This window comes from Tachysurus fulvidraco, chromosome 3, assembly GCF_022655615.1.
Source record: "Tachysurus fulvidraco isolate hzauxx_2018 chromosome 3, HZAU_PFXX_2.0, whole genome shotgun sequence".
NCBI classification, from domain to species: domain Eukaryota; kingdom Metazoa; phylum Chordata; class Actinopteri; order Siluriformes; family Bagridae; genus Tachysurus; species Tachysurus fulvidraco.
This window is the reverse complement of record NC_062520.1, coordinates 7,247,846-7,261,121: the sequence shown is the minus strand read 5'-3', so window position 1 is coordinate 7,261,121 and position 13,276 is coordinate 7,247,846. Positions and strand designations below refer to the sequence as shown.

At 40.0% G+C, this 13,276-nt stretch overlaps 1 protein-coding gene across 1 annotated transcript; it reads left to right on the top strand.

Moving 5' to 3' along the window:
- The first annotated feature begins 865 nt into the window (after window positions 1-865).
- inhbaa (inhibin subunit beta Aa) lies at window positions 866-10,710 on the top strand. Its single transcript, XM_027148836.2, has 2 exons — window positions 866-1,832; window positions 9,605-10,710. Exons 1-2 carry the CDS (start codon window positions 1,418-1,420, stop codon window positions 10,384-10,386), a joined length of 1,197 nt encoding a protein of 398 aa, XP_027004637.2. The 5' UTR covers window positions 866-1,417; the 3' UTR covers window positions 10,387-10,710.
- Window positions 10,711-13,276: the final 2,566 nt, after the last annotated feature.

The following is a 13,276-nucleotide window of genomic DNA, read 5'->3' as shown; positions in this document are numbered from 1 at the left end:
CATGGTGAGTATTAGAAGTGAGTTCACATGTAAAAATTGACTAACTTTCAGACACACACTCACATAGACCCCCAGTTCTCTCAGACTTTGATGATGTCACAGCCAGCGGCTTGCACTGAGGATCCCAGATGTCCAAGTTTAGCTAATTAAACAGGAAGTGAGCCTTCCGGGCATGTTCGTGGTAATTTTGCACAAAGTGTGTTTGTGTGCATGTGGTCAATATAAGAAATTGTCATTTAGGAAGTGTTTTTTTTTTTCCTCTCTGAGTGGCGGACTACTAATCAGCAGAATTGTGTAATAAACTGTGTGTGTTACAGTATTTTGACATGTGACATCCTGTTCTATTTATTTATTTATTTATTTATTTATTTATTTATTTATTTATTTATTTATTTATTTATTTATTCATTCATTTATTTATTTCCCCTGTTGAAATTACTATAAATAAATGAATCGAATTCATCTCACGTCTACAGAAGTCTGTGACTAAACTGGTGGATATGTGAGTGTGCAAGCCGCAGGCTGTCTGATCTGACGACACGATGACTCGTACGTGTAGGTAAGCGCTCATTAACAAATCATGTGTCATGTCTGCCTAGCAAACTCCCTGTATGTGGAGTTCAAGCACTGCACGGTAGGTGTGGGTGGGTGGGTGTCGGGGGGGAGTTCCCTACAAATAGAACACACCAAAAAAGAAAAATGTGAGAGAAAGAAAAGAGAGAGGGGAGGGGGGAGAGGGCGGGAGGAAAGGGGAGGGAGGAGAGCAGAGGATAGGGGAGGAAGGGAGGGAGGGAAAGAAGTATAATTACAGTAAGACAGAAAGTGGAATCAGAGTGGAGAAGAGGGAGAAAGACAGAGCAGCAGAGAGAGAGAGAGAGAGAGAGAGAGAGAGAGAGAGAGAGAGAGAGAGAGAGAGAGAGAGAGAGAGAGAGAGAGAGCCCAGCCCACTTGTACAAAACCATTCAACTCGTGCATAGTGAGCAGTCCCAGAGCGCTACGCTGCTTCCCCAGGGCTCGTCCACAAGACGCCTGCCTTTGCCATCCAAACTTCTCAGAGACACAGAACAAGAGAGAGAGAGAGAGAGAGAGATAGAGAGAAGAGAAAGAAGAACACCTACAAGTGAAGCAACCAGCAGAACTATTCCTCTTCTTCAGTCATCACCTCTCGTCACAGAAGCTCTCTTTTCAGCAACGAGGATTACTCTTTTTTAATCCTTTGCTTGATTTCAGTAGGTCAAACTTTTTTTTTTAAAAACCTGTCAGATCGAACAAATCACCATTTACGTTACAAGACAGGTAGTTTTTTGGAGGAACCTTTGATCAGGAGGAAAAAGTTTTTTTTTTCTTTTTTATTTCTTTTAGTTAGTTAGACTGCTGTGGTCAGTTTGCATCATTTCTACAGCCTCCTGCTCCAAGGATGACGCTACTGCCTGCCATGAGTGTAGCACTGCTGCTCCTGGCTCACTGCTATTCTCTTAATGCCATGGCCACCTCGGGCACCTTAGCATCCTCGACCTCTTCGGCATCGGACTGTCCCTCTTGTGCCATGGCGAGGCTGCGGAGGAGTGGCGCGGAGGCACTATTGAAGGAGGAGGAGGCGCAGCAGGATGTGGTGGAGGCGGTGAAGAGGCACATCCTCAGCATGCTGCACCTGCAGGATCGGCCCAACATCACACACCCAGTGCCCCGTGCTGCCCTGCTCAATGCCATCCGCAAGGTCCACGTGGGCCGCGTGGCCAAGGACGGCAGCGTGCTGATCGACGACGAGCCTCACGGACGCCTCGAGGCCGAGAACAGCGAACAAACTGAAATTATCACCTTTGCTGAAGCTGGTGAGTCCTAATCTGTATGTGTGTATGTGTGTGTATGTTGGAGTGTGTTTGTGAAAGACAGAGTACTCAGTATGAGCAAACTTGTACCTAAGGATAAGAATGAGATGAGCTGGATGAGATGACAGGACGTTTAACTTTTTGTAAGGAAAACCTGTTGCCTTAAAGCAGGAGAGAGAATAGCTAAAAATGTGGTGCAGGCTTCCTCCTCCTCCTTCATAGAAACATCCTGCTGCTTTATAGAATTGCTGATTATCAGGGAAACCCCACTGAGCTTCCCAGCCATAAACGCCACTTACCTGCAGACCGACAGGCTTCCCGGGGAGCCGTCTACAGTCAGGAGGGGAAAAAAGTTGGCAGCTTTTACGTCTGTTTTTTTCAAAAGGAGTCGATAGAGCGCTGTAAGACCCAGAGTGCTGTTTAAAAGTGGCGTTAAATGATGAACAGAAACATGGGGCTCCTTTCTGAGTCATACAGCAGCAGCGATCGCTCTCCAGCGAGCGACGTGACAGAGATGATGTGCCGTAATGTAACACTCGCTGTAATGGATTTCTCATTCCTGAAGAGCAGAGAGCAGAGAGCAGAGCTACTATGTGAGCTCCCTGGTGAAGCGAACCACTGTTCGGTTATAATTAAGCTTGACATGCGGTTTAGAATTCAATTGGAACACAAAGAAGCAATGGAAAAGTTAATGAGACACAGGGGCAAACATAAGAGCAGTGCAAATAACAGTCACTTCGACACAGACCTGAAGTTTCTTCATCTTAGCCAAGGGTTTACGTGAAGCTTTAAATGAGTTGAGTCTCTGCAGGGATCCTTGGAGTACTTAAGTAGCACACCAAAGCTGGTACAATAGTGTGCTTTAAAAGACACATCCCTTGTTGACTGAAGTCGAACACAGATTTATTCTTGAAACTGAAACCTGAAACCGCAGAAATATGCACAAATAACGCACATTGTTTTTATTAGACACTGTAGTCTTTATAGACAGACAGGTGACACACACTCTATGTTAACAGCACAGGAAGGAATGTGTGTGTGTGTGTGTGTGTGTGTGTAATGTGTGTAAGGGTTAAACAGCCGGGTTTTCGCAAAGCCTCTCATCATTCTCTTCTCAAGTGCATTTTCTGTTATAAGAGCGTCAGTGTCAGTGTTGTGTAAGCAGTCAGCCGCAAAACACCCTGATCAAGTCATAGATCTGACTTCAAGTTGTCCTAATGGATAAAAAAACAAACAAATCTTTAACAGCACAATCTGTGACATCAGCAAGATTCGAACTGCAACCTACAGCACGATCGCTTGTCTCGACGAGTCCCTTCCACTCAACACAAATCGTTTCCATTCAGCGCTGCACTGCCTGCTTTACTTCATGTTGCGATGTGAAATTGGACCCAGATGATCAGACATCCGCCAGCATCTGCACGCCAGCAAACCAGCCTAGGATGGACTTTTATTTAGATAATCAATATCCCTCATAGCACTTGAGACACTTATTACACTGTACATATATACGTCTAAAATCAAAGAAGTCGTATTTGCTTACACTTTCTCTACACATTTTAAAAGAAAATACATTTACCTCAACTGTATAATTGCCTGAATTCCAGCTTTGTGCACACATAAAGGTTTAGTAGAGATGTTCTCAGAAACAGCCACAAGGGGGGATGCTGTTGAAAAATCATGTGAAAGACCCTCACCATTCACAGAAAACAGGAGCACCGAGTGAATGAGCAGTTTATCTGGTCCAGACAGACAATACCTGGAGTGTGTGAGGAAAAAAGACGGAAAGGAAGCAACGAGAAAACCAAACTCTTTTTTTTTTTTTTTTTTTTTTTTTTTTGCTGTGGATATTCAGTGCAAAACATAAAAAAATTCATCTCAGTGTAGTGTAGTTTACCTTCACCTCTTATGCTATTTATCTCTTTTTAAAAAAACAAACAAAACAACAACAACCTGGCAACATCCATTTTTTATACATTTTATAATTTCAAGTTATACTGTGGAGAAGTAGATGGTTCCTAATGTCTTGTTCATAGATTCTTACACAAACATACTCCTCTCTTTCACACACACACAAAACACACAACACAATTTATGTGTGTGAGAGAGAGTATCTGCACTTTTTGTGTAAGAAAAGGATAGTATTTTTTTTTTCAATCAAATGCTATTACCCTTTAATAATATACACAGAAAAAAGTAGGGAGAGAGAGAGAGAGAGAGAGAGAGAGAGAGAGAGAGAGAGAGAGAGAGAGAGAGAGAGAGACTCTTTCCCACAAACATACACACACAAGCATACACACAAACATACACACACCTGTGATGACCACAATAACTAATGATATGATTGTAACCGATTCCTCACTAGCATTGTTCTCAGAACTTCAGCCTGTTTGTAATCTCTGAGCTATAAATTCACCATATTAGCATGTATTCCTGTCAGTTTTTCAGTAATTTGAAGTTAAACAGGACCTTGATGTGGCTATCAGTATCCAGAGACAAGGACTTTATATGTCAGGACAGCAGGGACTTCAGCATGCTTACACTGTGGTGAATTATTGCCTTTTAAAGCACAGTGCTGTTTATAGAACTAAAGCTTTGTGTAATATGTAATGTAATATTTCATATTTTTGTTGAAACACATCTCAAGGGCTGGTTTGTCATCAGTTTGAATTCATGTCCCCGAAGTTGTGTTAGTGTGTTTGTGTAAGAACACGCCTACAAACGTGACTCCTGCGGCTCACTTACAGGCTTGTGCCTTTTCAGACGTTGTAGGAATTCACCGATTTGTAAACACCGCTGACAAGAGCGAAGTACGCCAGAGCTTTGCCAACATATATATCTTAGGAATGCATTGCTTCTCCTTGACTTTGTCATAGCGGAGGGCCAATCAATCTCATCTCAGCGCCAGAGGTCAGAGAAAGAAAAATACAGCAGTCGGGTCGTTATCGTTCTATGAGTCTCCTTCACAACGAGCTTTTATATTTAATGCCATACAGTACACACAACAATAGCGAGAAAAATAGAAGACTTTGGTTGACAGAAGCTGTTCTGGTCCTGTGTTAAACTCATGCCAGGGAGCAAACAAACTGTAGCCCAGCCGCTTGTTCCAAGAGCCTGTCTGCTGACGATGTGACAAAGTCAGACCCCTATAAATATTTTCCCATATCTTTAGGGATGGCAAGATTAAAAATAAAACAACAGTTAGCTTGGGAACTTGGGTTTAGAGCTGTAGCTCTGATAGGATGAGGAACATTCAACATTCCTCACTAATGCACAGAGACTGTACTAAAAACATCTGCATACTCAGAAAATAACGGAAAACGAGACGTAACCGATGCATGTGTGTTGTTTGGGCTTTGCATGTGTTACTCAAGCGTGCTTGTTACATTCATTAGATGTGACGTGTCATGAAACGATGACTAGTGCCTTTGCTGTTGTTCCTCTTTTTTCCACGACTATTTCGTCACTTACTGTAAGACCTCTCAGGGTACTTCAATATTCTGCATTTCAGGCATTCGCCATTGTAACAGTAATTATCATTAAAACTTCACTTTCAGTGCAACACAAAGATAGATAGATAGATAGATAGATAGATAGATAGATAGATAGATAGATAGATAGATAGATAGATAGATAGATAGATAGATAGATGTTAGATGTTTTAAAACACTATTCAAGCTTTAGCTTTAGAGTCCCTTAACCCAACACACTCATAAGAGATATTACATATATTTTAGTATTAATAGTTCAATAGACCAATTTGAAGGATCTCATTAGATATTATTAGATTGCATTTGGTGTATGACTTCAACTGCCTGACATTTAGCTAAAGAATTCAGAGCATCTTTAAAAAAAACATACCCAAAATCTCTAGGGGGAAGAAAAAAACCCCTCAAAGTAAAGCAAAAAAAAAAAAAAAAAAGTAGTAAAAAACTTTTAAATCTGCTGTATGAAAAGAACAGAATCACAACGAGAAACTGACATTCAGCTCAAATTAATCCAACTAATCTGAGTCACTGATTTGAAATTAATGTCTCTTTTTCCAAGGAAGCAATTGATGCTGAAAAATATTAGCTAAGGCTAACTAACCACAGCTTTATTGCTAATCTTTAAAGGTTTGCGAGCATGACAAACTCTGGCAATAAGAACAAGCTAAATGCTAAGAAAAGATAAAATGAGTTGTTGTTGAATCTTCTTGTGTGTAGCAACAGATGGTTTTCGGTCTCATTCTGGATTAGAAGTTAGATAAAGTCTTTGATTAGCATCTAAAACGTTATAAAGAGAAAAGGAAAATACTAAAGAAAAACAATAAAAAGTACAAATAGTTGTACAGAATTGTACCTTGCTACTTTCCACCTCACCCCACAGGGACCATTAGCATATCTTACTCCAGCATATTTTGGAGGATATACACTACTTGTTTGTTTATTTGGACTCGAGGATAAAAGACAGAGGTTTTAATTTTTCTTCATCAGAAAAACGGAAGTTGATGTTGAAGTTGAAGCTGTTTCACTCATTGGTAAGTGACAGCAGATGATGCCGAGTTGTTTGTGTGATTAGCCGATGGCTTGCAGATGCCCAGCTTTAACAGATGAACAGTTGAGTTTGTCTCTCAGATCCAGGAAGGGAGCACGCATGGTCGCAGGCTAATCCTGAAACGGATATAATCGTTAAGATGAAGCGATAGTGATGAGTCACGGCTGTCCCACCGTGGCTTTCCATCCAGCAACCTTGTGTGCTTTTTAGCCCATGTGGAAATCCAGGTAATTGCAAGCAATTTATATTGCACTGTCACATTAAGATCTGATTATCTTGCATCTTCCAAGAATGAAGCGTTCCTGTAACACTTTTTCAGAGTGACTCCTGACTATAAACTCTTCACAGAGACAGTGAGAAGTGAAAAGTACCCGTTTTAGGGGTGACAAAGGAGAAAAAAAAAAGGGTGCACAATAGGGATCAAGGGTGAAGACCTGATTCTGGTCATCAGATGTTTTTTCAAATGTGTCAATCAGTTTCCACTAATTATAACGTAGGAGATTAATTCAGATATCACGGCATTCATTATTAATTAACATTAATGTAATTAATAATATAAAATGCTGCCTCTAGATTAACGCTTATGATACCTTTGGGAAACTGTGACGAACATCGGAGCGCTAAAGCTAACGGAACACCGTCTACAGTACAAACGCTTAAGAGACAGCACTATAACCGCACTGTATGTTTAGGACATGTTAAAAAGGAATCTGCTTGTTTTTGTTTAAACATTTTATCCCATTGCTTACATCAACTTGAATAAAGCAAAGAAACTGCTCTAAAAAGAGCTCGTGGAAAGTTTCATTCACAGCAAATTAAAAGTATATAAGGCCTAGAAATATGTAGCAGACATAAAAGGAGAATGTGAGTTTATGGACAGTGTTACTTTTGTTCACTGATTGCTCGAATTTGGCATCTTAATACACTCATACCAGAATTGTTTAGTCTCTAAAATTTGTCCTCATAGTTGGCACGACTACATTAAATTTTGAAATATGCTGTCTGGTATTGCAGTCAAGGAAGCCAACTTACACACAGCAGCACATCGTTATAGCATTTTATAGCACCATTTAGTTCATGGCTGGTGGAAGCAGAAAATAGGTCACGCATCTAATTTATAAAGCGGTACTAAAAAGAAGTGCAGTCCTTGTATGATGATATCTGCTCGCCGGATTTTGATGTCAAGGCTGAGCAGCCTCGGTTATTTTTAGGATATCCTTTGCAAAATCTCAGATGTGTGGTGGAATTATTTACTAGCCCAGATCTTAACCAGAAACATTCATGCACATGCATTTGTCACCGGTGATCCAGCGAATCCTGCGAGCCCTCCCTGTAAGCAGCAATCTTTTGTGCAACAATCAAGCCAGTCTTTGCTCAGACTAAAACTGTTTCCTTTAATCAGTACTGTCAACAAATTAGCTCAAGACGAATCACATCTCCTCATTACAATCATCCCCAGGAGGAGAACAAAGACAAAGAGCGCCCACAAGATAGGCGTCTCCTTACATCCTCTTACAACCTCGTTGAATCTAAGGGTTCACTTTTCTTTCTTTGCAAAATTTGTCTTTCGGGTTTGGTTCATAGAGTCGTAAGAAGCGATAGAATATGACAGGGGGCCAACAAGAAGATCAAAGAACATGACCCCCCTCCCCCCCCCAAAACCACCACCTCCCAAATGTAAACTAGATAGAGATGAGGATTAGCGAAGGCATTAACCAAAGCCGTGCTTAAAGAAGACTCGAACCCCTACACACCTCTTTAAGTTCCCAGGTGATTCTATATTGCTCCCTCCTCTCTGTTTGAAGACATGGATGGGAGGAGGAAGGAGAAGAATGTGTAAATGTTATTTTCCATCTTGTGTGGGGGACAGCTGTGCAAACTACGCTCTCGTGGTTGCACCGGTGTTTATTGTTGAGGGATTATTGTACGTCTTTCAGCTTAGAGGGCTTTTTCTTTCTTTCCTTCTTTCTCATTCTCTCTCTCTCTCTCTCTCTTACAAACGTATTGAGAATCACGTGGAGCGAGCTTGCTTCCATACGCTCTCCTACTCAGCCAGGTGGGGTATAGTTCTCTGTGTAGGCCCAAGCCCTTGCTGAGGAAATGCTCAAGCTGGGTTTACTCATCTTACTGAAAGCTAACGATGTGCCATTCTTTCATAGACCACAGATTAAAAAGGAAACAATGAGCTAGCCGATGCTGGAAAAGCCCATTATTTTTAGACTCCGTTCATGAAGCGATCCTGTGTTTGGACAGATGGGACTTGGGATGTGTAAACACATACACATACCCACACACACACGCACACATGAACTGACATCATTGTTATCATGTTGTAATCCTATAAATATGTAGCAGTGTACAATAGAGATCGGATTAAATAATGTTCATCCACACTTCATACTGTAGATGAGCAACTTTCCCAGCATACTCAGGGTATAGTTAGTTAACTCCAAGTTAAAAACCAAACGGATCCGCTATGTTTTACTAGAAGATTTGTGGAGGTGTCAATGTACAAGCAAAGCTTTGACAGAACTCATAATTTAAAGCCAGACACTTCATCATGAGACAGTTTAAGACTTCTGACAAAAGTCCTTTTTTTCTTAAGATTTGTCTCAGTAAGTTGAGGGAATTCATTTAAAAGTTGGCCACCGATCCGCAACGTGAGACGTTCCAGAGGCTTCGGCTGTGTCTATGAAATGCAATGGATCAAAGCCAGTGTGAGACTCGTTCTCTGATCCACAGAGAGAGCAAGTTATTGAAAACATGCCACATCAGTGCCGGCAGCTGGACACCATGTACTGCGTGTTGTCATGACCGTCATATGTTGCAGTACTCAGCTATTATGTGTTAGCGTACTCTGTTATTTCCATTTCAAGGAGGGATAAACAAGGCAGAGTTAAGTGGGAGGGTCAGTGTGTGTTTATGTGTTGGTGTGTTCGTGTGTGTGTGTTCAGAACTGATTCAAATTTCTGCCTTTGATATATTGAAAAGGGGTGTGAGTTTAAAAAGGTGCTTGTTGCTCAAATCCTGGTGAGCTGGTCAGTCCTGAACTGTGGCGTCACTGCCGTAACTACAAAGCTCAAAACACTCTACTGATGTTACCACTCCCAGACAGTGGAAAATCTTTGATGTGGTTGGTTCGCAGAATTAAGTGAACAGTTCAGATCCTGTTCATTTAAAAATAGTTAATTTAACTAATGACCTGTTTTTTTACTCGTCCTCTTTGTTTCCTCTCTCAGGTGAAACCCCGGGTCTGATAAACTTCCTCATCTCTAAAGAGGGTTACGAGATGTCTGTGGTGGAACAGGCGAATGTCTGGATTTTTCTGCGGCTTCCAAAGGGCAACCGCACTCGCACAAGCGTCACCATTCAACTGTACCTGCAGCAGCTGGACTCCGGGGAGAAGCTGGTTGCCGAGAAAGCAGTCGACACTAGACGTAGTGGCTGGCACACTTTCCCCATGGCATCTAGTATGCAGTCTCTGCTGGAACGTGGCATAAGTGCACTGAACCTACGTGTCTCGTGCCCATCGTGTGCTGATGCCCGTGCTACGCCGGTCCTGGTGACTCCTGGAGGAGGAGGAGGAGAGCGAGAACAGTCTCACCGGCCTTTTCTGATGGCTGTGGTGCGTCAAATGGAGGAAAATGGGCAGAGACGGCGCCGCAAGCGTGGCCTGGAATGCGATGGCAAGGTACGCGTGTGCTGCAAGCGTCAGTTCTATGTCAATTTTAAAGACATCGGCTGGAACGACTGGATCATTGCACCGACTGGCTACCACGCCAACTACTGTGAGGGTGAATGCCCAAGCCATGTGGCCAGCATTACCGGCTCAGCACTTTCCTTCCATTCCACTGTCATCAACCACTACCGCATGCGTGGTTACAGCCCCTTTACTAGCATCAGGTCTTGCTGTGTCCCCACACGCCTCCGTGCCATGTCTATGCTCTACTACAACGAGGAGCAGAAGATCGTCAAGAAGGACATCCAACACATGATTGTGGAGGAGTGTGGCTGCTCATAAGACAAAAAATAAATAAATAAATAAAGACACAAAAACAAGCAAAAGAGCAGGGAAGGACAGAAAAGAGTGCCGAGTTTGGCTTGCAGGCCAGGGTGGGGAGGGAACAGGGACCAGTGCCTGAATGGTAAGGACTTGGGCAAAAAGAAAAAACAGTGAGGTGAAGGGATGAGGGAAAGAGCTTGAAAGAGCACTCTTCATCTCTCTATCACACTCAGACTCCCATACAACGACAGGCCTCTCTCTCGACACGGTAGCTGCTTGAACTTGGCTGTCTGAAAATCCAGGGGGTATCTATAGCTTGGAGCAGTTTCTGTGGCACTTTCAGAAGAAAAAAAAAATGAATATATAATATATTTTTGCTACAAAGCTGAGGGGAAGAAGTGAGATGATATTTATGCGAGCGAGTGCAGTGCGGTCACGCCAAACATCCCGCATAAGGGAGTGACCACGAGGATGAGGTGCCTGAAAAAGCAAATCTCAAAACTATGCAACTTGTCAAGTATTAAGATTTATTTTTCATCAATGTGTTGTTTTGGTTAACTATTTACTTTCACAAACTAAAAAAAGGAAGTTGACTTTTTATACTTTTTTGAAAGTATATATGATGTCTTGTTTGTTTGTATGTGTATATGTGTGTGTTTGCGTGTGTGTGTGTGTGTGTTGTTGTTGAGAGATACTTGAAAGAAGTTTGACGGGCTGCTGGAACCAAACATTTCTGTTTATTACTATTATTCTAATTATTCTAACTCTGTTATTATTATTATTATTATTATTATTATTATTATTATTATTATTATTATTATTATTATTATTATTTTCCTTTCCTTTTTACTATTTTAAAAATGAGACGTTTACAGTTTGCACTATACCATCAGCATGGCCACATATACAAATGGTATTTAGCGAAAGACAAGAAGCACTTCAAAAAATGGACAAAATCTTATTAGAGTAGGTTTGACCAGGTGGGGAAATGTGAGGAAGATGAGTTAGGAGTGAGAAACAGACGAAACCCTCTACACACCAGTGTTGTGTTCATTTCAAACTTAGAACTAAACACCAAAGACTTTAGGTTCATTAAAAAAAAAGAAAACAACAACAACAACAAAAAAAAAACTAAATGCATATAGTTTTTCTTCTTCTCTGAACAGTCTTCACAAATCCGTCCAGGTCAAACCCAAGCAAATGCCCTGAATAACTGATCCATCCCAAAATAATTCTCAATTGTTTGTGCTTTTGTTTTTTTTTTGTTTTTTTTTTTTGGCACTGCTGCACTCTCCACGTGTGTTTAACCATCTAAATGTTAAACACAGCACTTAAACCAACATTTTTTATTTTTTTAATTTTTTTATTTTGATTTTTTTTAATGAATGAATGAAAATGAATGTGCAGCGTTGATATTTAAAGAAATTGGGAGATGAATTGCTGTTTAGGTATTTATAAAATAATTCAACAAATATTGGAACGACCCTGTATGACCCAAACAATTTCACTATTTTGTTTTACAGATGTAACTACAGGTAACTGCAGAAAAAAAAAAGAAAAAAAAAGAAATTATTTAGCATAAAATGTCTTCATACATGAGAAAAGCTTATTGTCAGGATGTGTGTGAATTCATACGATGCAAAAAAAAAAAAAAAAAACACACAACAGAATGAAAATGAATAAATAAAAAGAGAGAGAAAAAAAGTCAAATCTAGAAAAAAATAAAAGCTAAATTATGTGGTATGTGTTTTTGTTTTTCTTCATGCAGACAAAAAAAATTGACACTGAAAAAAGTGGATTAAGACTAAAAAATAGATATATATTTTTATTCTGTATATATGGAAATCAAAATACCAATATGTTGCATTGCTTTGTTGTACAAAAAATGTGCTTGTGTTTTTTTTAACCTAATTTATTTTACAGTATTTTCCCTATTTTTTGCTTCACCATTAAAAGTTACAAGGTTGTACACTAAAACAGATGTGTGGTGTTTTTGGTTTTGTAATTTTTGGTTGAAAGCAATTCGGTGGAAAAAAATCCTAGCATGCAGCTGAAGACGTGGCCACAGTAAAGAGATGCTCTGCATGTTCGATCCTCTTTAGCTCTGTCTACACTAAGCTGGACCACATACCCAACTGATAAAATGGTCCATACCAAATCTAACACTAAACTGCATGTAGACACTCATCATAAGTCACACTGGAACTTTTTCTTTCCTTTCAGAAATATTGAAGAGTGATGGAAACTATTTACTCCTGATTCCTTCAGTCTTCAAGTGTAAAAAAAAAAATCCCTAATGGCTCTGTGGATTGTTGCCAGTTTTAGCTTTTTAAAAGAGTTCTCCTTGGTAAATTATTCTAAAGGTTATATAAAATGCTCTGTTATAAGGTTATCTTGGGTCTCTCAATGGGAACTGAGGAAATCTTTAGACTATACAGTCACTTACAACATGTTCTATACTGTGTACTCTATGCTACCTTCTTTTTAAAGGTTGTAAAGTTCTTTTGTGACGAATCCTTAAAGATCCTATATAGAACCTTACAAATTAGTGGAAGAATTTTAATTCAACTTGATTTTATTTTATTTTAAATAATATTTTTTCCCCTCCACAAATAATCACAAAGCTAAGCACACTAAGGACAGCTAACCATTGAATAACCTTTAAAAGGCAGTAAAAATGTATAGTATACTATAATGTTAATGATTAAAATGATAAGAAGAAAAAAGCTCACATCTATATAGAAATGTTCTATTTGGTAAAAGTGAGAACATCATTTAAGGTTCTACATAAAACACTAAATGAAGTAATTTCAGAAAGCTAAAATCTGTTAAAAGGATGTGATGTTACTGAATGACTAGTACATTCATATATACAGTATAAAAAAAGGTTGTTTAAGGGCTGCTTGGA

What these genes read in the sequence shown, in the direction of transcription:
- inhbaa (XM_027148836.2), top strand. Translation starts at nt 1,418, where the DNA reads ATGACGCTACTGCCTGCCATGAGTGTAGCACTGCTGCTCCTGGCTCAC. An exon ending in TATCACCTTTGCTGAAGCTG is followed by an intron (nt 1,833 to 9,604) that starts GTGAGTCCTAAT and finishes TTCCTCTCTCAG; the next exon opens with GTGAAACCCCGGGTCTGATA.